At 42.7% G+C, this 17,071-nt stretch overlaps 1 protein-coding gene across 2 annotated transcripts in view; it reads right to left on the minus strand.

The window, feature by feature from the left end:
• Positions 1–222: 222 nt before the first annotated feature.
• The window catches only part of LOC115145396 (myosin light chain kinase family member 4-like), a 68,196-nt gene continuing 51,347 nt past the window's right edge, over positions 223–17,071 (minus strand). For both annotated transcript variants that reach the window (XM_065003222.1, XM_029686927.2), the window contains 13 exons: positions 11,796–11,889; positions 11,226–11,577; positions 10,862–11,082; positions 8,537–8,642; positions 7,066–7,159; positions 6,167–6,276; positions 5,520–5,661; positions 4,491–4,561; positions 4,250–4,378; positions 3,899–4,051; positions 3,702–3,780; positions 3,404–3,454; positions 223–3,273 (listed from right to left, as the gene is read on the minus strand). In XM_065003222.1, the coding sequence (XP_064859294.1) occupies positions 3,211–3,273; positions 3,404–3,454; positions 3,702–3,780; positions 3,899–4,051; positions 4,250–4,378; positions 4,491–4,561; positions 5,520–5,661; positions 6,167–6,276; positions 7,066–7,159; positions 8,537–8,642; positions 10,862–11,082; positions 11,226–11,577; positions 11,796–11,889 (1,665 nt within the window). In that variant the 3' untranslated portion in view covers positions 223–3,210. The remainder of the gene's footprint in view (positions 3,274–3,403; positions 3,455–3,701; positions 3,781–3,898; positions 4,052–4,249; positions 4,379–4,490; positions 4,562–5,519; positions 5,662–6,166; positions 6,277–7,065; positions 7,160–8,536; positions 8,643–10,861; positions 11,083–11,225; positions 11,578–11,795; positions 11,890–17,071) is intronic.

Here is a 17,071-nt window from a genome sequence, read left to right on the forward strand (position 1 = left end):
AAATTAACTCTAAACCTATATTTTTTCTCTCCGCTGTTAAAAGGGGGATGCTAAAATGTTTTGCTCGCAAGGTGGGGGAAACACAAGTTGCCCATCCCTGTTGTAGACAATAGGAGGATTCTACTGCCTCACGGTTTTCCATAACTCATTTCAATTAACTTTCTCTATACTGTCAATTAAAGTATTGTTCACATTGTAGAGTAAAACCAGGAATAAATCATGTCAGGATTTTTATTTATTTATCTTTCTACATTTCTATCTAGGACTCATCACAGGAAAAACAATTCACATATTTTGTAACAATTCACAACGCTTTTCCACTTTGAAAGGGTATAAAGAGAACAACTTGATATCATGGAGGGCACATCTGACCAAGAAATAATCTGACAATCAATCAATATCTGACCAAATAATAATCAACCCACTATCCATAGTTTGAGAATAGCGAGGCAATAATACACACATCGTTATTTTATTTAGATCTACAGTCTCAAACACTTCAAATGTTATCAGTAGAACACAAATAAATAAATCAACTCTTCTTTTATGTGTTTTATTCTTTCCTGGGTCTTATATACTACTATATACCCTTCTCATGGACGCTAAGCCTTGCGTTTCAAGTCAAATCTGTTTAGGAACCAAGACAACTCATGAACATGAATTCTAACTTCATAGCCTGGTCCCAGATCAGTTTGTGCTCTTGCGAACTTCATTGCTGTCAGTGTCAAGCTAATTATAATTGACATGACAATGAGTGACAAGAAGTTGGTGTGAGAGCACAAATAGACTGGCACTGGTTGAATCAGCGTTGTTTCCATGTAATTTAAAACCCAAAAATCTATGTGATGATGTTGAATAAACATGTAAAACTATATGGAACAAAAACGTGCAAAAAAATGTCAACAATTTCACTGATTTACAGTTCATACAGGGAAATAAATTCATTGAAAATAATAAATTAAACCCTAATCTATGTATTTCACATGACTGGGCAGGGGGGCAGCCATGGGTGGGCCTGGGTGGGCATAGGCCCGCCCACTGGGGAGTCAGGCCCAGCCAATCAGAATGAGTTTTTCCCCACAAAAGGCCATTATTAAAGACAGAAATACTCCTTAGTTTCATCAGCTGTCTGTGTGGCTGTTCCCAAACAATCCCGCAGGTGAGGAAGCCAGATGTGGAGGTCCTTGACTGTTACATGTGGTCTGCGGTTTTGAGGCCGGTTGGACATACTGCCAAATTCTCTAAAATGACGTTGGATGTGGTTATGGTAGAGAAATTAACATTCAGTTCTCTGGCAACAGCTCTGGTGGACATTCCTGCACTCAGCATGCCAATTGCACGCTTCCTCAAAACGTGAGACATCTGTGGCATTGTGTTGTGTGACAAAACTGCATATTTTAGAGTGGCCATTTACTGTCCCTAGCACAAGGTGCACCTGTGTGATAATCTGGGATGTAACTTTGGTTTTAACAACAGCCTACCCGACCGCTCGGAGGCGTCTGCATGGTCCTAAAGCACACCGTTGCCTCGTTTAGTATCACATTCCAATGATAAAACTGAGGGGGGACAAAAATGCAATTTCAGAATGTGGGGGGGGGGGCCTGCCCCTTGTTTCAGCTCATGAAACATGGGACCAACACTTTACATGTTGTGTAAATATTTTTGTTCAGTATAATTGGATTTACGTTATCAACGTGAGGGCATTTCGTCTTTTTTCACCCAACTTTTAACATAAATCTTTTAACCTAAATAATTATTGAATTCACGTTAGTTGACAACTGAACCAAATGTAAATCAAAACTAGACGTCGAACTGACATCTGTGCCCAGTGGATGGCGACTAACTTCAGTGATAAACATGAATTATTCAATCATATAGGTAGTGTTCAGTAGTATGCCTTCATGGAAGGTGAGAGGGCTACTCCAAATGGCCAAAGCAAAGCAGGGTCAAAGGTCAAGCCAACAGCATGCAAGCACAGAGGTGGTTTTTATAGTAAATTCACACCTGTGGTGCCAGGAGAAAGTAACGTTAGCAGCAATGGGAAATACTAAGGAATAATCTGTTAATGTTCCAATTTCAATCAATTAATACAACCAACTTCAATGGGGCAAATGAAGAAGAAATGGTATTGTCAAATGTAAAGAAGAAAAAAAGCACTCCTAACTAGAAACTATGCTAGGAAAATACGAGGACAAGAAATGCTCCCACACCAGACTTCTAATTCAAAACCTCTGAAATAAATAAAAAAGCACTGGTATGACAAGACTTGGTAAACTAGACCTATGATAAGGTATTTCACATCCACAGTATGCTGAAAATGTACATAAATAACAGGATGGGGGTTCCGTTTGTACTCGATAGTGATCCATTAAAGTTCAGGGCATGATGCTTATAACATGTGACTGTGCAAAATACCTTTATTAATTACACAAAACTATTATGACGGTAGCCATCATATTAACACATACGTTTCTTTATCAAGTAATGTCAAGTTTTAGGTAACCGTTACTCCACATCCATTGCAATATAATAAATACTACATCAATACTGGATACAATTTCTACTGGGGGAAAACGGGCACTCCGCTATTTCACGCCACGCCTCATCTTTCATTCAGCAGGATGATGCCTTACTGGGTCCGAGGGGCTGTGCATGATGTCCTCTCAGACTAGAAGCCCTCCTCCTAAACCTCAGCTCGGGGGCTGCACATGTCCGCTCTGTCCCAACGGGGTTCTTTCAGTTACCCAACTGAAGCTAGGAGAGCAATACACTGGCCCATAAGGGACATTCAGCTGCTGAACAAACAGTTGTTGGCCACCCCACCTGCAATCCCCTCTTCCCTTGTCATGGCGAAGGTTCCTTCTTCTTGTGCTTGCTGGACTGAATGATCGCATGGTGAACCGCGCGCCACTGTGGACATTGTTAGCTGGGTTGTTAGCTGAGAGTCTTTGGTGATGTTGTGGCCAGAGTAACAGAGTGGGAGGGGGCTGGGTTTGGAGGTAGAAATGCAACCCATTAACTTCCTGCCGGCCTCACACCCTCCCATCTGTGGCGAGAGCTATAGCGAGCCGCGGTGCAAAGATAACGAATGCGAGGATGTGAGGCAGTGCAGAGAGTAGTGATCGAATAGCCATACAGGTACAGCAGTGTTGGTCCAGGTTGGGCCCCGCCCCTGGCCCCAGTGTCAACGATAGGCACCTGCCCGTGTCATCATAAGGTGCCCACAGGGTCTTGGGAGTCCTTTTGGAGGGGAGACTCATTCTGGATGGGGGACTAAACCAATAGAAAAGAAAGACTGAATAAGCCCCTAATGTTTGGCACCTACAGTATATTTGTGAATATAGATGAAAGGAAAGTCAAGAATGTTTGTGAGCTGGTTGGCTGGGTGGTTTTGAGGGCTTACCGGTCTAGATTTTCGGGGAGGGTGAGGATGCGTTGAGTGGCACTTATTTTTCTGTAAGAAAATGTACAGTGTGTTTACCATGTTAATGTACTGTGATACAAATGGGTTAAATGCATCATACCAAACAAATCTCAAGGATGGAAAGTAGTGTGTGTGTGTGTGTGTGTGTGTGTGTGTGTGTGTGTGTGTGTGTGTGTGTGTGTGTGTGTGTGTGTGTGTGTGTGTGTGCGTGCGTGCGTGCGTGCGTGCGTGCGTGCGTGCGTGCGCGTGCGTGCGTGCGTGCGTGCGTGTGTTTTACCTTCTGATGCAGGCGGTAGTGAAGATTACGGTCCGACAGCCAGGAATGTTTCAGTGACTGTGAGGCACTCATCCTCCAACTAGGGAACACACCCACAAACACATGATTGAAACACACACTATCACAGGGATACACAGGTCTACAACTGAATAATAATACAACCCTAGGCACAAAAAGTAACGCACAGTAACTTTTACCTATTGCTCTTGATCAGCAGGCGCGCAATGAAGTCTTTGGCCTCCTCAGAGATGTCGGTGAACTCCTCCTCCTCAAAGTTCCACTGACAGGCAAGGATGTTGTTCAGTGTCTCGTTGTCATCGTCACCAAGGAATGGAGACAGACCAGTCAGCCTGGAGGCACAGCGAGAGAGGTGAGCCACAGTGATGGCATTGAGGATAAGTGATCACAAAAGCTCTGACAAAGGCTAGGAGGCTGAAACGTTAGCTATTAATACCTTGTTCCCTTTCCCTTTGAATAGTGTTATTTAGGTGTCAGCACGTTGAATTAAATCCATGTCGCTGGAAATGTTATTGTTTATGAGGACTCACAGCATGTATGTGATGACCCCCAGACTCCACATGTCTGTGGGGAATGAGACAAATTCATAGTTGATGACTTCCGGAGCTAGGAATTCCGGCGTTCCAAAATTAACCCTCAACTTTTCCCTGGGCTTATACCTGAGACAGGGATAGAGGAGGGAATGAAGAGAGAAGAGTGTTAATAAGAACATGTAGAGAATGAGAGAGACAGAGAAATTGACCATATATACTGTAGATATGTGTATCGTACCTTCTTGCAAGCCCAAAGTCTATTATTTTGATTTTGTTTGTAGCTCTGCTCACACACAGAATGTTCTCCGGCTAGGAAAGGACACAAGAGAGTGAGACGAAGAAACTAGCTACCTATTCTAAGACAATGACCGAAAGGTGGCGATACAGGCAAGGTCTTCAATAAAGATAAATAGAGAGAAGTGCACAGGTGGAGGAGAAAATGGGAAAGAGATGGATCCTCAAAACGTTCTACAGCTGCACCATCGAGAACATCCTGACCGGTTGCATCACCGCCTGGTATGGCAACTGCTCGGCATCCGACCGTAAGGCGGGGCGGCAGGGTAGCCTAGTGGTTAGAGCGTTGGACTAGTAACCGGAAGGTTGCGAGTTCAAACCCCCGAGCTGACAAGGTACAAATCTGTCGTTCTGCCCCTGAACAGGCAGTTAACCCACTGTTCCTAGGCTGTCATTGAAAATAAGAATTTGTTCTTAACTGACTTGCCTAGTTAAATAAAGGTAAAAAAATAAAATAAATTAAAGGCACTACAGAGGGTAGTGCGTATAGCCCAGTACATCACTGGGGTCAAGCTTCCTGCCATCCAGAACCTATATACTAGGCGTGTCAGAGGAAGGCCCCAAAAAATTGTCAAAGACTCCAGTCACCCAAGTCATAGACTGTTCTCTCTGCTACCGCATGGCAAGCGGTACCGGAAAGCCAAGTTTAGGTCCAAAAAGCTCCTACCCACAAACCCATAAGACTGCTGAACAATTAATCAAATGGCCAGCCAGACTATTTACATTTACCCCCCTCCCCCATATATAGCCTCGCTATTGTAAATGTATTGTGTTACGTTTTATTTTAATTAGTACTTCAGTTTATTTAGTAAATATTTTCAAAACTATATTTCTTGAACTGCGTTGTTGGTTAAGGACTCGTAAGTAGGCAGTTCGCAGTAACTTCTACACCTGTTGCATTCGGGCGCATGTGACAAATAAAATGGGTTTCGATTTGAATGGCAAACGAAGACCTAAAGTGTGTGTCATATACCTTGAGGTCAAGATGTAAGATGTACATCTTGTGCATGTACTGTAATCCCTCACAGATCTGTTTGATGAACAGCACCGTATCCAGCTCTGTCAGGTTGTAGTTCTCGTCTATGATCCGGTCAAACAGCTCCCCTCCATCCACACTGTGTAGAGGTGAGAAATACAGTCACACACACATTCTGGGTGGTAGAGCGGAGAGAGATCCAGTCACAAACACATTCTGGGTGGTAGAGCGGAGAGAGATCCAGTCACACACACATTCTGGGTGGTAGAGCGGAGAGAGATCCAGTCACACACACATTCTGGGTGGTAGAGCGGAGAGAGATCCAGTCACACACACATTCTGGGTGGTAGAGCGGAGAGAGATCCAGTCACACACACATTCTGGGTGGTAGAGCGGAGAGAGATCCAGTCACACACACATTCTGGGTGGTAGAGCGGAGAGAGATCCCGTCACACACAGGAATATAGACCGGTGATATATGGTGTAGCGCAAAGAGGAGAAATACACACACTTTAGATACTTTATTTGAATCTTCAAAATCACACCACAAACGGAAGGATTCAAACATTTCAAAGGCCACAGATACAAACTCATACATATACCTGTATATATACAGAGAATAAGAGAGAGAGAGAGAGACCCACTATTCCATGACGAGGATGATGTCGTGGTGTGACTCGAAGGCAGCGTAGAGCTGGATCAGGTTGGCGTGATTGAGTTGGTTCATCACCTGGATCTCATTCTTCACCACGTCCTGGGAAACAGGACAATACTTTAGACAGACGGACGGACGGACGGACGGACGGACGGACGGACGGACGGACGGACGGACGGACGGACGGACGGACGGACGGACGGACAGACAGACAGACAGACAGACAGACAGACAGACAGACAGACAGACAGACAGACAGACAGACAGACAGACAGACAGACAGACAGACAGACAGACAGACAGACAGACAGACAGACAGACAGACAGACAGACAGACAGACAGACACCCAACAGGGTCCGTTTTTGAGACCTACAACACCAGACAGAAACTTGAGCCAGCTACGGCTTTGAGCCTGGTTAACTACACTTTATGAATATCTGAAATGACAACGTAGCCACTCAGCGATGCACTGCCACAGACATCTGATGGCTATCTCATCTCACATGTCACACTAAGCTGAGATGAGACTGACTCATGTGCCGTGAGTATTAGGGGGGGATTAAGCTTATATCTATTTAAAAATGTTTCTCTATTCTTCATGGCGTTGTGCTATTATAAAATATCTTTCCATCTTCATGGATGGGACATTGGACACATACTGTACAACTGACATAATGGCCCCTTTCCAAATGGCACTGTACTCCCTATGTAGAGCATTGCTTTTGACCAGGGCCCTGATCAAAAGTAGTGCACTAGATAGGGAATGGGGTGTCATTTGGGATATACGAATTCTTTACGACATATGCCATCGATGTGTGAAATATATACCTGGGAGGCCTCTATTAAAGTATCTGTTTCAGGTGTAATATTTAGATCAAGGTCTTTACCTTCTCTTTCTGGCTCCTGGCTTTGATAATCTTGGCAGCCAGCTTCAGTCCAGAAGAGTTCTCTACACATTTATGGACTTGTCCAAAACGTCCCCTGTTGAAGAGAGAGTGACAGATTGATGGACCCAAGGTCACAAACAGAGAAACACGTTCATAAATAGTGATGACATCTTTTTGTTTAATTAGTTTAGTTTTTGATTAAGGATAGTATGGTAATAACCTTATAGTAATGTTTATTTTCTATATCAGGCTTTTGGGGTTGTCATTGTAGGGCGTAGGCATGGCAAACACACCCTCTCTCTCTCTCTCTCTGTAATGACGTCAATCAGTAATATAAATTATGTGTCACCATTGCAGCTATCTGGGAGATGTGTTAGCGTGCAGAGCAGTAATACAGTAATCAGCAGATACAGAGCCTGGGTTTAACACTGGCGGACTGGCTGGTTGCATCAGAAAGGCCTGTCTCACACACACACACACACACACACACACAGGCTTCAACACTGGCTGGTTGCATCAGAGACCCCTGTCACACACACACACAGTGGTGTAAAGTCCTTAAGTAAAAAATACTTTAAAGTACTACTTAAGTCATTTTGGGGGGGTATCTGTACTTTACTATTATATTTTTGATTACTTGTACTTTTACATCACTACATTCCTAATGACAATAATGTATTTTTTACTCCATACATTTTCCCTGACACCCAAAGTACTCGTTACATTTTGAACGCTTGTAAAAAACGCTTAATTTGTAAATTATGTCTGAGTCTTGGAGCCCCTGGCTAAACGTCATTTTAAAAAAGAAGAAAATTGTGATGTCTGACATGCATAATATTAAGGAATTTAAATTATTTACACTTTTACTTTTGATACTTAAGTATATTTAAAACCAAATAATTGTACTTGGTGTACATGGTGACTTTCACTTTTACTTGAGTTATTTTCTATGAATCTTAAATGTTTCTCAAGTTTGATTGGGTACTTTTTCTACCACTGCGTGCGCGTACTCACTCACACACACACACACACACACACACACACACACACACACACACACACACGTCTAATCATCTGCCATTGAGAGGGCATTTAAAACAGCTCTGGAAAATACTGGCCCCACCACAAGTGTGAGATTTCCCCTGATTTCATTCCAACTGAGGGGGGTTGTTTTCACATACTGTGGAGTAAAAATCCATGGCCTGACTGTGATGTTATGAGAGCTGAGGTTGGGGGTTTGAGGGTCTAATTGAACTGTGAGTGTATTATGGATCCCCTGCCTGGGCCTGCCATCCTCTCTCTCTCCATGTCTCTCTCTTTCTCTCTCCCTGTCTCTCTCCATGTCTCTCCCTGTCTCTCTCTCCATGTCTCTCACTCTCTCTCTCCCATGTCTCTCATGTCTCTCTCCATGTCTCTCTCCATGTCTCTCTCCATGTCTCTCTCTCTCTCTCTCTCTCTCCTCCCAACTCACCCTCCTAGGACCTCCTCTCTGTTAATGGTGTAGAAGGTAGTAACCTGGTGAGGTTTCGGAGTCACGATGCGGTGGTCAAAGGGGGCTGCTGGCGGAGGGCTAGAGTCTGGAGAGAAGAGAGAGAGATGGAGGAAAGGGATAAGTAACACAACAGATCATATGGCGTAATGCCAGCATTTCATAATCCAATATGCCAGCTGTGTCATGTGTGTGAAGTACATGCCTGGTGTTAAAGGCAATCCATTTCCCCAGAGTCAGATGAACTCGTGGATACCATTTTTATACCTCTGCGTGCAGCTTGGAAGAAGTTGCAAACTAGCATTAGTGTATAGTCTGGAAGTCTACAGGTACAGTTGAAGTCAGAAGTTTACATACACTTAGGTTGGAGTCATTAAAACTCGTTTTTCAACCACTCCACAAATTTCTTGTTAACAAACTATTGTTTTGGCAAGTCGGATAGGACATCTACTTTGTGCATGACACAAGTCATTTTTCCAACAATTGTTTCCAGACAGAATATTTCATTTATAATTCACTGTCACAATTCCAGTGGGTCAGAAGTTGACATATACTAAGTTGATGGCTTTAGAAGCTTCTGATAGGCTAATTGACATCATTTGAGTCAAATGGAGGCGTACCTGTGGATGTATTTCAAGACCTACCTTCAAACTCAGTGCCTCTTTGCTTGACATCATATGAAAAGCAAAAGAAATCAGCAAAGACCTTAGAAAATTGTAGACCTCCAAAAGTCTGGTTCATCCTTGGGAGCAATTTCCAAATGCCTGAAGGTACCACGTTCATCTGTACAAACAATAGTACGCAAGTATAAACACCATGGGACCATGCAGCCGTCGTAACGCTGAGGAAGGAGATGTGTTCTGTCTCCTAGAGATGAACATACTTTGGTGCGAAAAGTGCAAATCAATCCCAGAACAACAGCAAAGGAGATGCTGGAGAAAACAGGTACAAAAGTATCTATATCCACAGTAAAACGAGTCCTATATCAACATAACCAGAAAGGCCACTCAGCAAGGAAGAAGCCACTGCTCCAAAACCGCCATAAAAAACCCAGACTAGCGTATCGTAATTTTTGGAGAAATGTCCTCTGGTCTGATGAAACAAAAATAGAACTGTTGGGCCATAATGACCATTGTTATGTTTGGAGGAAAAAGGGGGAAGCTTGCAAGCCGAAGAACACCATCCCAACCGTGAAGCACGGGGGTAGCAGCATCATGTTGTGGGGGTGCTTTGCTGCAGGAGGGACTGGTGCACTTCACAAAATAGATGGCATCATGAGGGTGAAAAATTATGTGGATATATTAAAGCAACATCTCAAGACATCAGTCAAGAAGTTAAAGCTTAGTTGCAAATGGGTCTTCCAAATGGACAATGACCCCAAGCATACTTCCAAAGTTGTGGCAAAATAGCTTAAGGAGAACATAGTCAAGGTATTGGAGTGTCCATCACAAAGCCCTGACCTCAATCCAATAGAACATTTGTGGGCAGATCTGAAAAAGCGTGTGCAAGCAAGGAGGCCTACAAACCTGACTCAGTTCCACCATCTGTCAGGAGGAAATGGGCCAAAACTCACCCAACTTATTGTGGGAAGCTTGTGGAAGGTTACCCAAAACGTTTAAAGAAAACAATTTAAAGGCAATGCTACCAAATACTAATTAAGTATATGTAAGTATATATATGTAAGTATTAAGTATATGTAAGTTTACATAAGTATATGTAAACTGAGAATGTGATTTAAGAAATGGAAGCTGAAATAAATCACTCACTATTATTATTCTGTTATTTATGATGTATGATATTTATCATGTCAAATTCTTAAAATAAAGTGGTGATCCTAACTGACCTAAGACAGGAAACCTTTACTAGGATTAAATGTCAGGAATTGGGAAAAACTGAGTTTAAATGTATTTGGTTAAGGTGAATGTAAACTTCTGACTTCAACTGTATCTACTAGCATACTAGCATTGGCTATTAATGTCCTGTATTCTGGACACGGAGACATTAAACATGTTATACACGAGTTCATCTGGCTCTGGGAATGTAGTCAGAAGTGTAATGTAATGTGATCTGTGGTGTGAGTGACTGAAAGTCTAATGTCCCTAACTAGAAAGACAGTAGTAGTTAGAGTTTCTGAATGTTTTTCAGACTGCTTGCCTATCCAGGGTAATATCAAGATACTTAACTTAATTTACAGATAATATCTCACTACCCTATTTTATTTTATGAATGTTGCCAGAATGGCAACAAAAGTCCAAATTAGCTTTGTTTTCAAACATTTGCCAGTTTCTGAAAAATGATGAACCTTACCAATGATGTACTCTTTTGGCTGTCCATCATCCACCTCCTCTTCCTTCTCCGTCTTCTCTGCCTCTGATTGGGCAGCCTGAAGCTCTGAACCCTCAGGAACTCCCTCCTCTTCCCCCTCTTTCCTTTCCTCCACTCGACTCTTCTTCAAGTTATCTTTCACCCAATACTCCTCTTTGATTCCACGTTTACTGCAGGCAGCCACCTCACCTAACTCCGCAGAACTAAATAACCAACAAACATCAAAACAACTATCAATTGTGTTAAGTAAGTAACTGCCAGTAGTTATTTTGGTAAGAGAATACAGAAGTTGAGATTTACAGTCATAGTAATAATGTCATAAGATGGGTTGAGTGTCGAAAGGTACCTTTCTAGAGGTTCTGATGACTCTTTCTCCCCTCCTTCCCCTCTCTTCTCCCCGTCTTCTTCTTGAACGTGCTCCACCTTAATCTTCAGTGCCTCTCCCTCTCTTCCCTCCTCTTCCTCGGGGTCAGATTCACCAAATATATCCCCCTCCCCTTCCTCTTCTTCTCTGGCCCTCTGCTCTTCCTCCTGCTCAGGGGTTTTCCTCTTCTCCTCCCCATTCCCCTCTAGCTCTTCCATGTATTGGACAACAGGGATGTGGGGCATGTCCAGAACCACCCCATTACCATGGGAACGCTCAGCATTATGCCTGTTGAGCTTCTCTACCTGGTCTAGAAGGAGGGCCTCTACAGAGTCTGAGGAGGGACAAACAGAGCAGACAACATCATGCTTTGGGGTAGATTCACCCCATCAACATCTTCATTTTCCTGAAACAATCATCCTTACTTTCAAAGAGCAGCCTTCATTGGATGTGTATTACCAAAGAGCACTCCTGCTCTAGTTCATTTACATTTATTTGACTGCTTCATTGTGTTAAAAGTTGAGGTGAAGTTTGTGTGTCTATCTCTGCTACCTGATGCATCTGGAGGCTTCTTCTTCTGGGCTTTCAGGCACTTCAGGCTGAGCTTGGCCTTGTCCTTCCCATCCCTCATCCCGTTGCCCTTCAGCTGACAGGGAGAGAGGAGGAGACATAAAAACATTAAACTCACATAGCAAACCGAAGAAATCCCCATGAAAAGCTGTCCGTTTAAGCTAGAGATATTTGTTTTTTTTTGCATGGGCTGCGTTTCAATCCCCCACATCCTCCAATGTCGGCCAACTTCTGTTTGTAACGTCCGAACAGTATGGGCTACACACTAATATGACCCCTCTATGGAAAAGGTGAGTCTTGTTTTGCTCTAGGACACCCACCAGCCTCAAGACTCGCCTGAAGGCAGCCTGGTACCACTAAAAAAAACATGTGCGAAGTATACAGCGCCTTCAGAAAGTATTCACACTTCTTGACTTTTTCCACATTTTGTTGTGTTAAAACAAAACAATTCAAATTAAATCAGATTTAATTGTCTTTTTTTTTGTCGACGAAAATGTCAAAGTGGAAGAAAAATAGAAACATCATCAAACATCAAAAAATCATGAAAACACTAATATATCTTGGTTAATGCTATGAAGTATTCAAACTGCTGAGAATCACCTTTGGCAGCAATTACAGATGTGGAAAGCTCTTGGAGACTTACCCAGAAAGACCCACACCTGGAATGTGGAACATTTTCCCCATTTATAATTTTCAAAATGTTTCAAGCTCTGTCAAATTGGTCATTGCTAGACAACCTTTTTTCAGATCTTTGACATAGATTTTCAAGCAAAGTTAAAAGTTAAAAAGTTAACTCTGTAACTGTTTTAAAGTCACTATTGGCCTCATGGTGAAAATCCCTGAGTGGTTTCCTTCCTCTCCTGCAACTGAGTTAGGAAGGACGCCTGTATCTTTGTGGTGACTGGATGTATTGATACACCATCCAAAGTGGAATTAATAACTCAGAACTTCATGGTCAAAGGTATATTCAATGACTGCTTTTTTTTTTCACCCGTCTACCAATAGATGCCCTTCTTTGCGAGGCATTGGACTCCCTGGTTTTTGTGGGTGAAATTCACTGCTCGACTGAGGGACCTTACAGATAATTGTATGTGTGTGTGGTACAGAGATGAGGTAGTCATCAACAAATAATGTTAAACCCTGTTAGTGCACACAGGTTGAGTCCATATAACTTATTATGTGACTTGTTAACCTTTTGTGACTAGGGGGCAATATTTTCATTGTTGGAAAAAAAACTGTCAGGACAAGATGCTAGAATATGCATATAATTGACAGCTTAGGATAGAAAACACTCTAAAGTTTCCAAAACTGTAAAAATATTGTCTGTGAGTATAACAGAACTGATGTTGCAGGCGAAAGCCTGAGAAAAATCCAATCCGGAAGTGCCTCATGTTTTGAAAGCGCTGCGTTCCAATGAGTCCCTATTGAGCAGTGAATGGGTTATCAACCAGATTACTCTTTCTACGTATTCCCGATGGTGTCTACAGCATTGTGACGTAGTTTTACGCATTTATGTTGAAGAATACCCGTAGGCGGCTACATTGCGCAAGTGGTCACCTGATGCTCCCAGAGAGATTCTCGCGTAAAATACAGAGGTAGCCATTACTCCAATCGGTCCGACTGAAAAACCAATTGTCCCGATGGATATATTATCGAATAGATATTTGAAAAACACCTTGAGGATTGATTATTAACAACGTTTGCCATGTTTCTGTCGATATTATGGAGCTAATTTGGAATATTTTTCGCCGTTTTCGTGACTGCAATTTCCGGGCGATTTCTCGGCCAAACTTGAAGAACAAACGGAGCTATTTCGCCTACAAAAAGAATATTTTTTGAAAAAAGGAACATTCTAACTGGGAGTCTCGTGAGTGAAAACATCCGAAGCTCATCAAAGGTAAACGATTTAATTTGATTGCTTTTCTGATTTCCGTGACCAAGTTACCTGCTGCTAGCTGGACAAAATGCTATGCTAGGCTATCGATAAACTTACACAAATGCTTGTCTAGCTTTGGGTGTAAAGCATATTTTGAAAATCTGAGATGACAGATTAACAAAAGGCTAAGCTGTGTCTCAAGCTGTGTTTCACTTGTGATTTTCATGAATAGAAATATTTTCTAGTAATATTTATGTCCGTTGCGTTATGCTAATTAGTGTCGGATGATGACAACGGTCCCGTTCACGGGATGGGGTGTCACTAGAGGTTAATGCTCTGATAGTGAATATAAAGAGAAGGGAGTGATGGAAAGAAATTTAGAAGGGAAAGATTTGAGACTCCAAAAGTGTTGGCACATTCATTTGCACCTCCCATTACCAACAATTTGCACATATGGCCAGAGTGCTTTAATTATCTGTGAAAGCTATTAGTTCAGATTCCATGCATGTATTATATAACAGAGTGTGCATACAGCAGCACATTTCCGTTAGCAACAGTTAAGTTGTATCTTTCACTACTCATAAACAGATGCAGGTGTTTGTAGCCTTTGCTATGGTTGCCATCATAACTGAAGCATGGTTGTCATGTCATGGTGGACAGATCATCTCCTCGACAGGAACAGTAGAGGGCTATCATGTCATCTCAGTGTGTGTGTGTGTGTGTGTGTGTGTGTGTGTGTGTGTGTGTGTGTGTGTGTGTGTGTGTGTGTGTGTGTGTGTGTGTGTGTGTGTGTGTGTGTGTGTGTGGCGTGTCTAACTAGACTTATGGGGACCAGAAGTCCCCACAAGAATAATTAACACAAACAGAAACTGGAAAGGGTTGAGGTTAGGTTTTGAGTTAGGGTTAGAGGTTAGGGGAAATAGTATTTTGAATGGGAATCAATTGTGTGTCCCCACAAGGTTAGTTAAGCAAGACTGTGTGTGTGTGTGTGTGTGTGTGTGTGTGTGTGTGTGTGTGTGTGTGTGTGTGTGTGTGTGTGTGTGTGTGTGTGTGTGTGTGTGTGTGTGTGTGTGTGTGTGTGTGTGTGTGTGTGTGTGTGTGTGTGTGTGTGTGTGGTGTGTGTGGTGTGTGTGGTGTGTGTGGCGTGTGTGTGTGTGTGTGTGTGTGTGTGTGTGTGTGTGTGTGTGTGTGTGTGTCAAATGTTATGTTATTGTATTAGTCACATGTGTTGAAAAACAACAGGTGTAGACTAGCAGTGAAATGCTTCACTCTGGTCCTCCCCAACAATGCAGAGAGAAAGAAAATAGAGAAATAATAGAAAAGTAAATACGTAATAATAAAAAACAATATGAGTAATGAGAACATGGCTTTATACACAGGGTACCAGTCAGTGGTGGTCGGTGTCGTTAAAGATGAGGTGAGAACAATATTTTTTTTATGACCACGGCCTTATTTCTATTACAGCTGGATGACTGTCCTTCATATTCCGTTCACCCAGTTCAATGTAACATCGAGTTACAGGTTACTATGTGATACTCAAACATTTCCTATACCCATCATGGGGTTGCTACAACATATGTTGGTGACACACAGGTTGAGAGAAAAATGTGAGGTGACAGACGGTGACACATGGACAGACAGTGACACATTCAATGCCACTTTGCACACTCTTGCCTGCATCTAGCTGATATAGGGTGTAATCACTAGTTGCAGTTGCAAACAAGAGTTTCTATTGGACAAATTTAGGTATGTTTATCCCAATTTCATTCCACTTGCTTCCGTTTAAGAAATGTTTTTCAACAAAATCGGCAGGATGAATAGACCCCTGATCACACATAAGCACAGTTCACTTTCAAAGCAGCCATCTACGCACTCTCCTCCTCTCACCTTTTCCATTCATTTGTGGACTTCAATGCAAAATACATCAGCGGTCTGGGACTAGGCAAAAAGAAAATCCAACAAAAACCTTGATAACGTAACCGCTAACCGCTACACACAGGCTACATCATTGTCTCCACATTAGTTAAAGTAACGTCATAGTCAACACAGCAAATAGAACTAATGCGTTAGTCAACCCGCTACAATCATGCAGTACTGTTACAGTCAGTAAGCGGTTAGACCGGCAACCGTTAGTCAACCCGCTACAATCATGCAGTACTGTTACAGTCAGTAAGCGGTTAGACCGGCAACCGTTAGTCAACCCGCTACAATCATGCAGTACTGTGTACAGTCAGTAAGCAGTTAGACCGGCAACCGTTAGTCAACCCGCTACAATCATGCAGTACTGTTACAGTGTAGAGTCAGTAAGCAGTTAGACCGGCAACCGTTAGTCAACCCGCTACAATCATGCAGTACTGTTACAGTGTAGAGTCAGTAAGCAGTTAGACCGGCAACCGTTAGTCAACCCGCTACAATCATGCAGTACTGTTACAGTGTAGAGTCAGTAAGCAGTTAGACCGGCAACCGTTAGTCAACCCGCTACAATCATGCAGTACTGTTACAGTGTAGAGTCAGTAAGCAGTTTAGCAGTTACACCAGCGGGCCCCGGTGGAAGTAAATTAGTATAACAAAAGCTTACCTTGACTTGGAAGAGTTCCAGTGTTGGATAGTCATAGCCAGCTAGCTAACATAGCATCCCGTCTGTTTGAGCCGGGTGTTTGAATATTCTAAACTAGCAAGCTGCATTAGCTAGCTAAGAAAATGAAAGTGAAAAGAAATATTGCTAGCACCCTCTCGCTCTCGCGCTCTCTCATCTTCTTAATTTCTGAAGAAATTGATTTGTTCAAAACTATTCAACTATTCTCTCTCTCTCTCTTTGAGTCAACTACTCACCACATTTTATGCACTGCTAGCTAGCTATAGCTTATGCTTTCAGTACTAGACACATTTTCTGATCCTATGATTGGGTGGACAACATGTCAGTTCATCCTGCAAGATCTCTGATAGGTTGGAGGACGTCATCCGGAAGTTGTCATAATTACTGGGTAAGTTTATGGAATGGAGGGAGAACCATGAGCATCCTAGGTTTTGTATTGAAGTCCATGTACCCAGAGGAGGACGGAAGCTAGCTGTCCTCCGGCTACACCATGGTGCTACCCTACACAGTGCTGTTGTGGCTACTGTAGACCTTCATTCAGCTCTTTTGTCTTGCTGACGCTGAGGGAGAGGCTGGGATGATGGTGTTGATGTGAGCCCTGACTTTCAAAGCATTTCATGGCTACAGATGTGATTGCTATGGGGAAATAGTCATTTAGACAGTGTACCATGGCATTCTTGGGAACAGGGACTATGGTGGTCTGCTTGAAACATGTAGGTATTACAGACTTGGTCAGAGAGAGTTTGAAAATGTCAGCGAAGACACTTGCCAGCTGGTCAGCGCATA

The sequence above is a fragment of the Oncorhynchus nerka genome, linkage group LG17 (genome assembly GCF_034236695.1).
Source record: "Oncorhynchus nerka isolate Pitt River linkage group LG17, Oner_Uvic_2.0, whole genome shotgun sequence".
Taxonomy (NCBI): Eukaryota; Metazoa; Chordata; class Actinopteri; order Salmoniformes; family Salmonidae; genus Oncorhynchus; species Oncorhynchus nerka.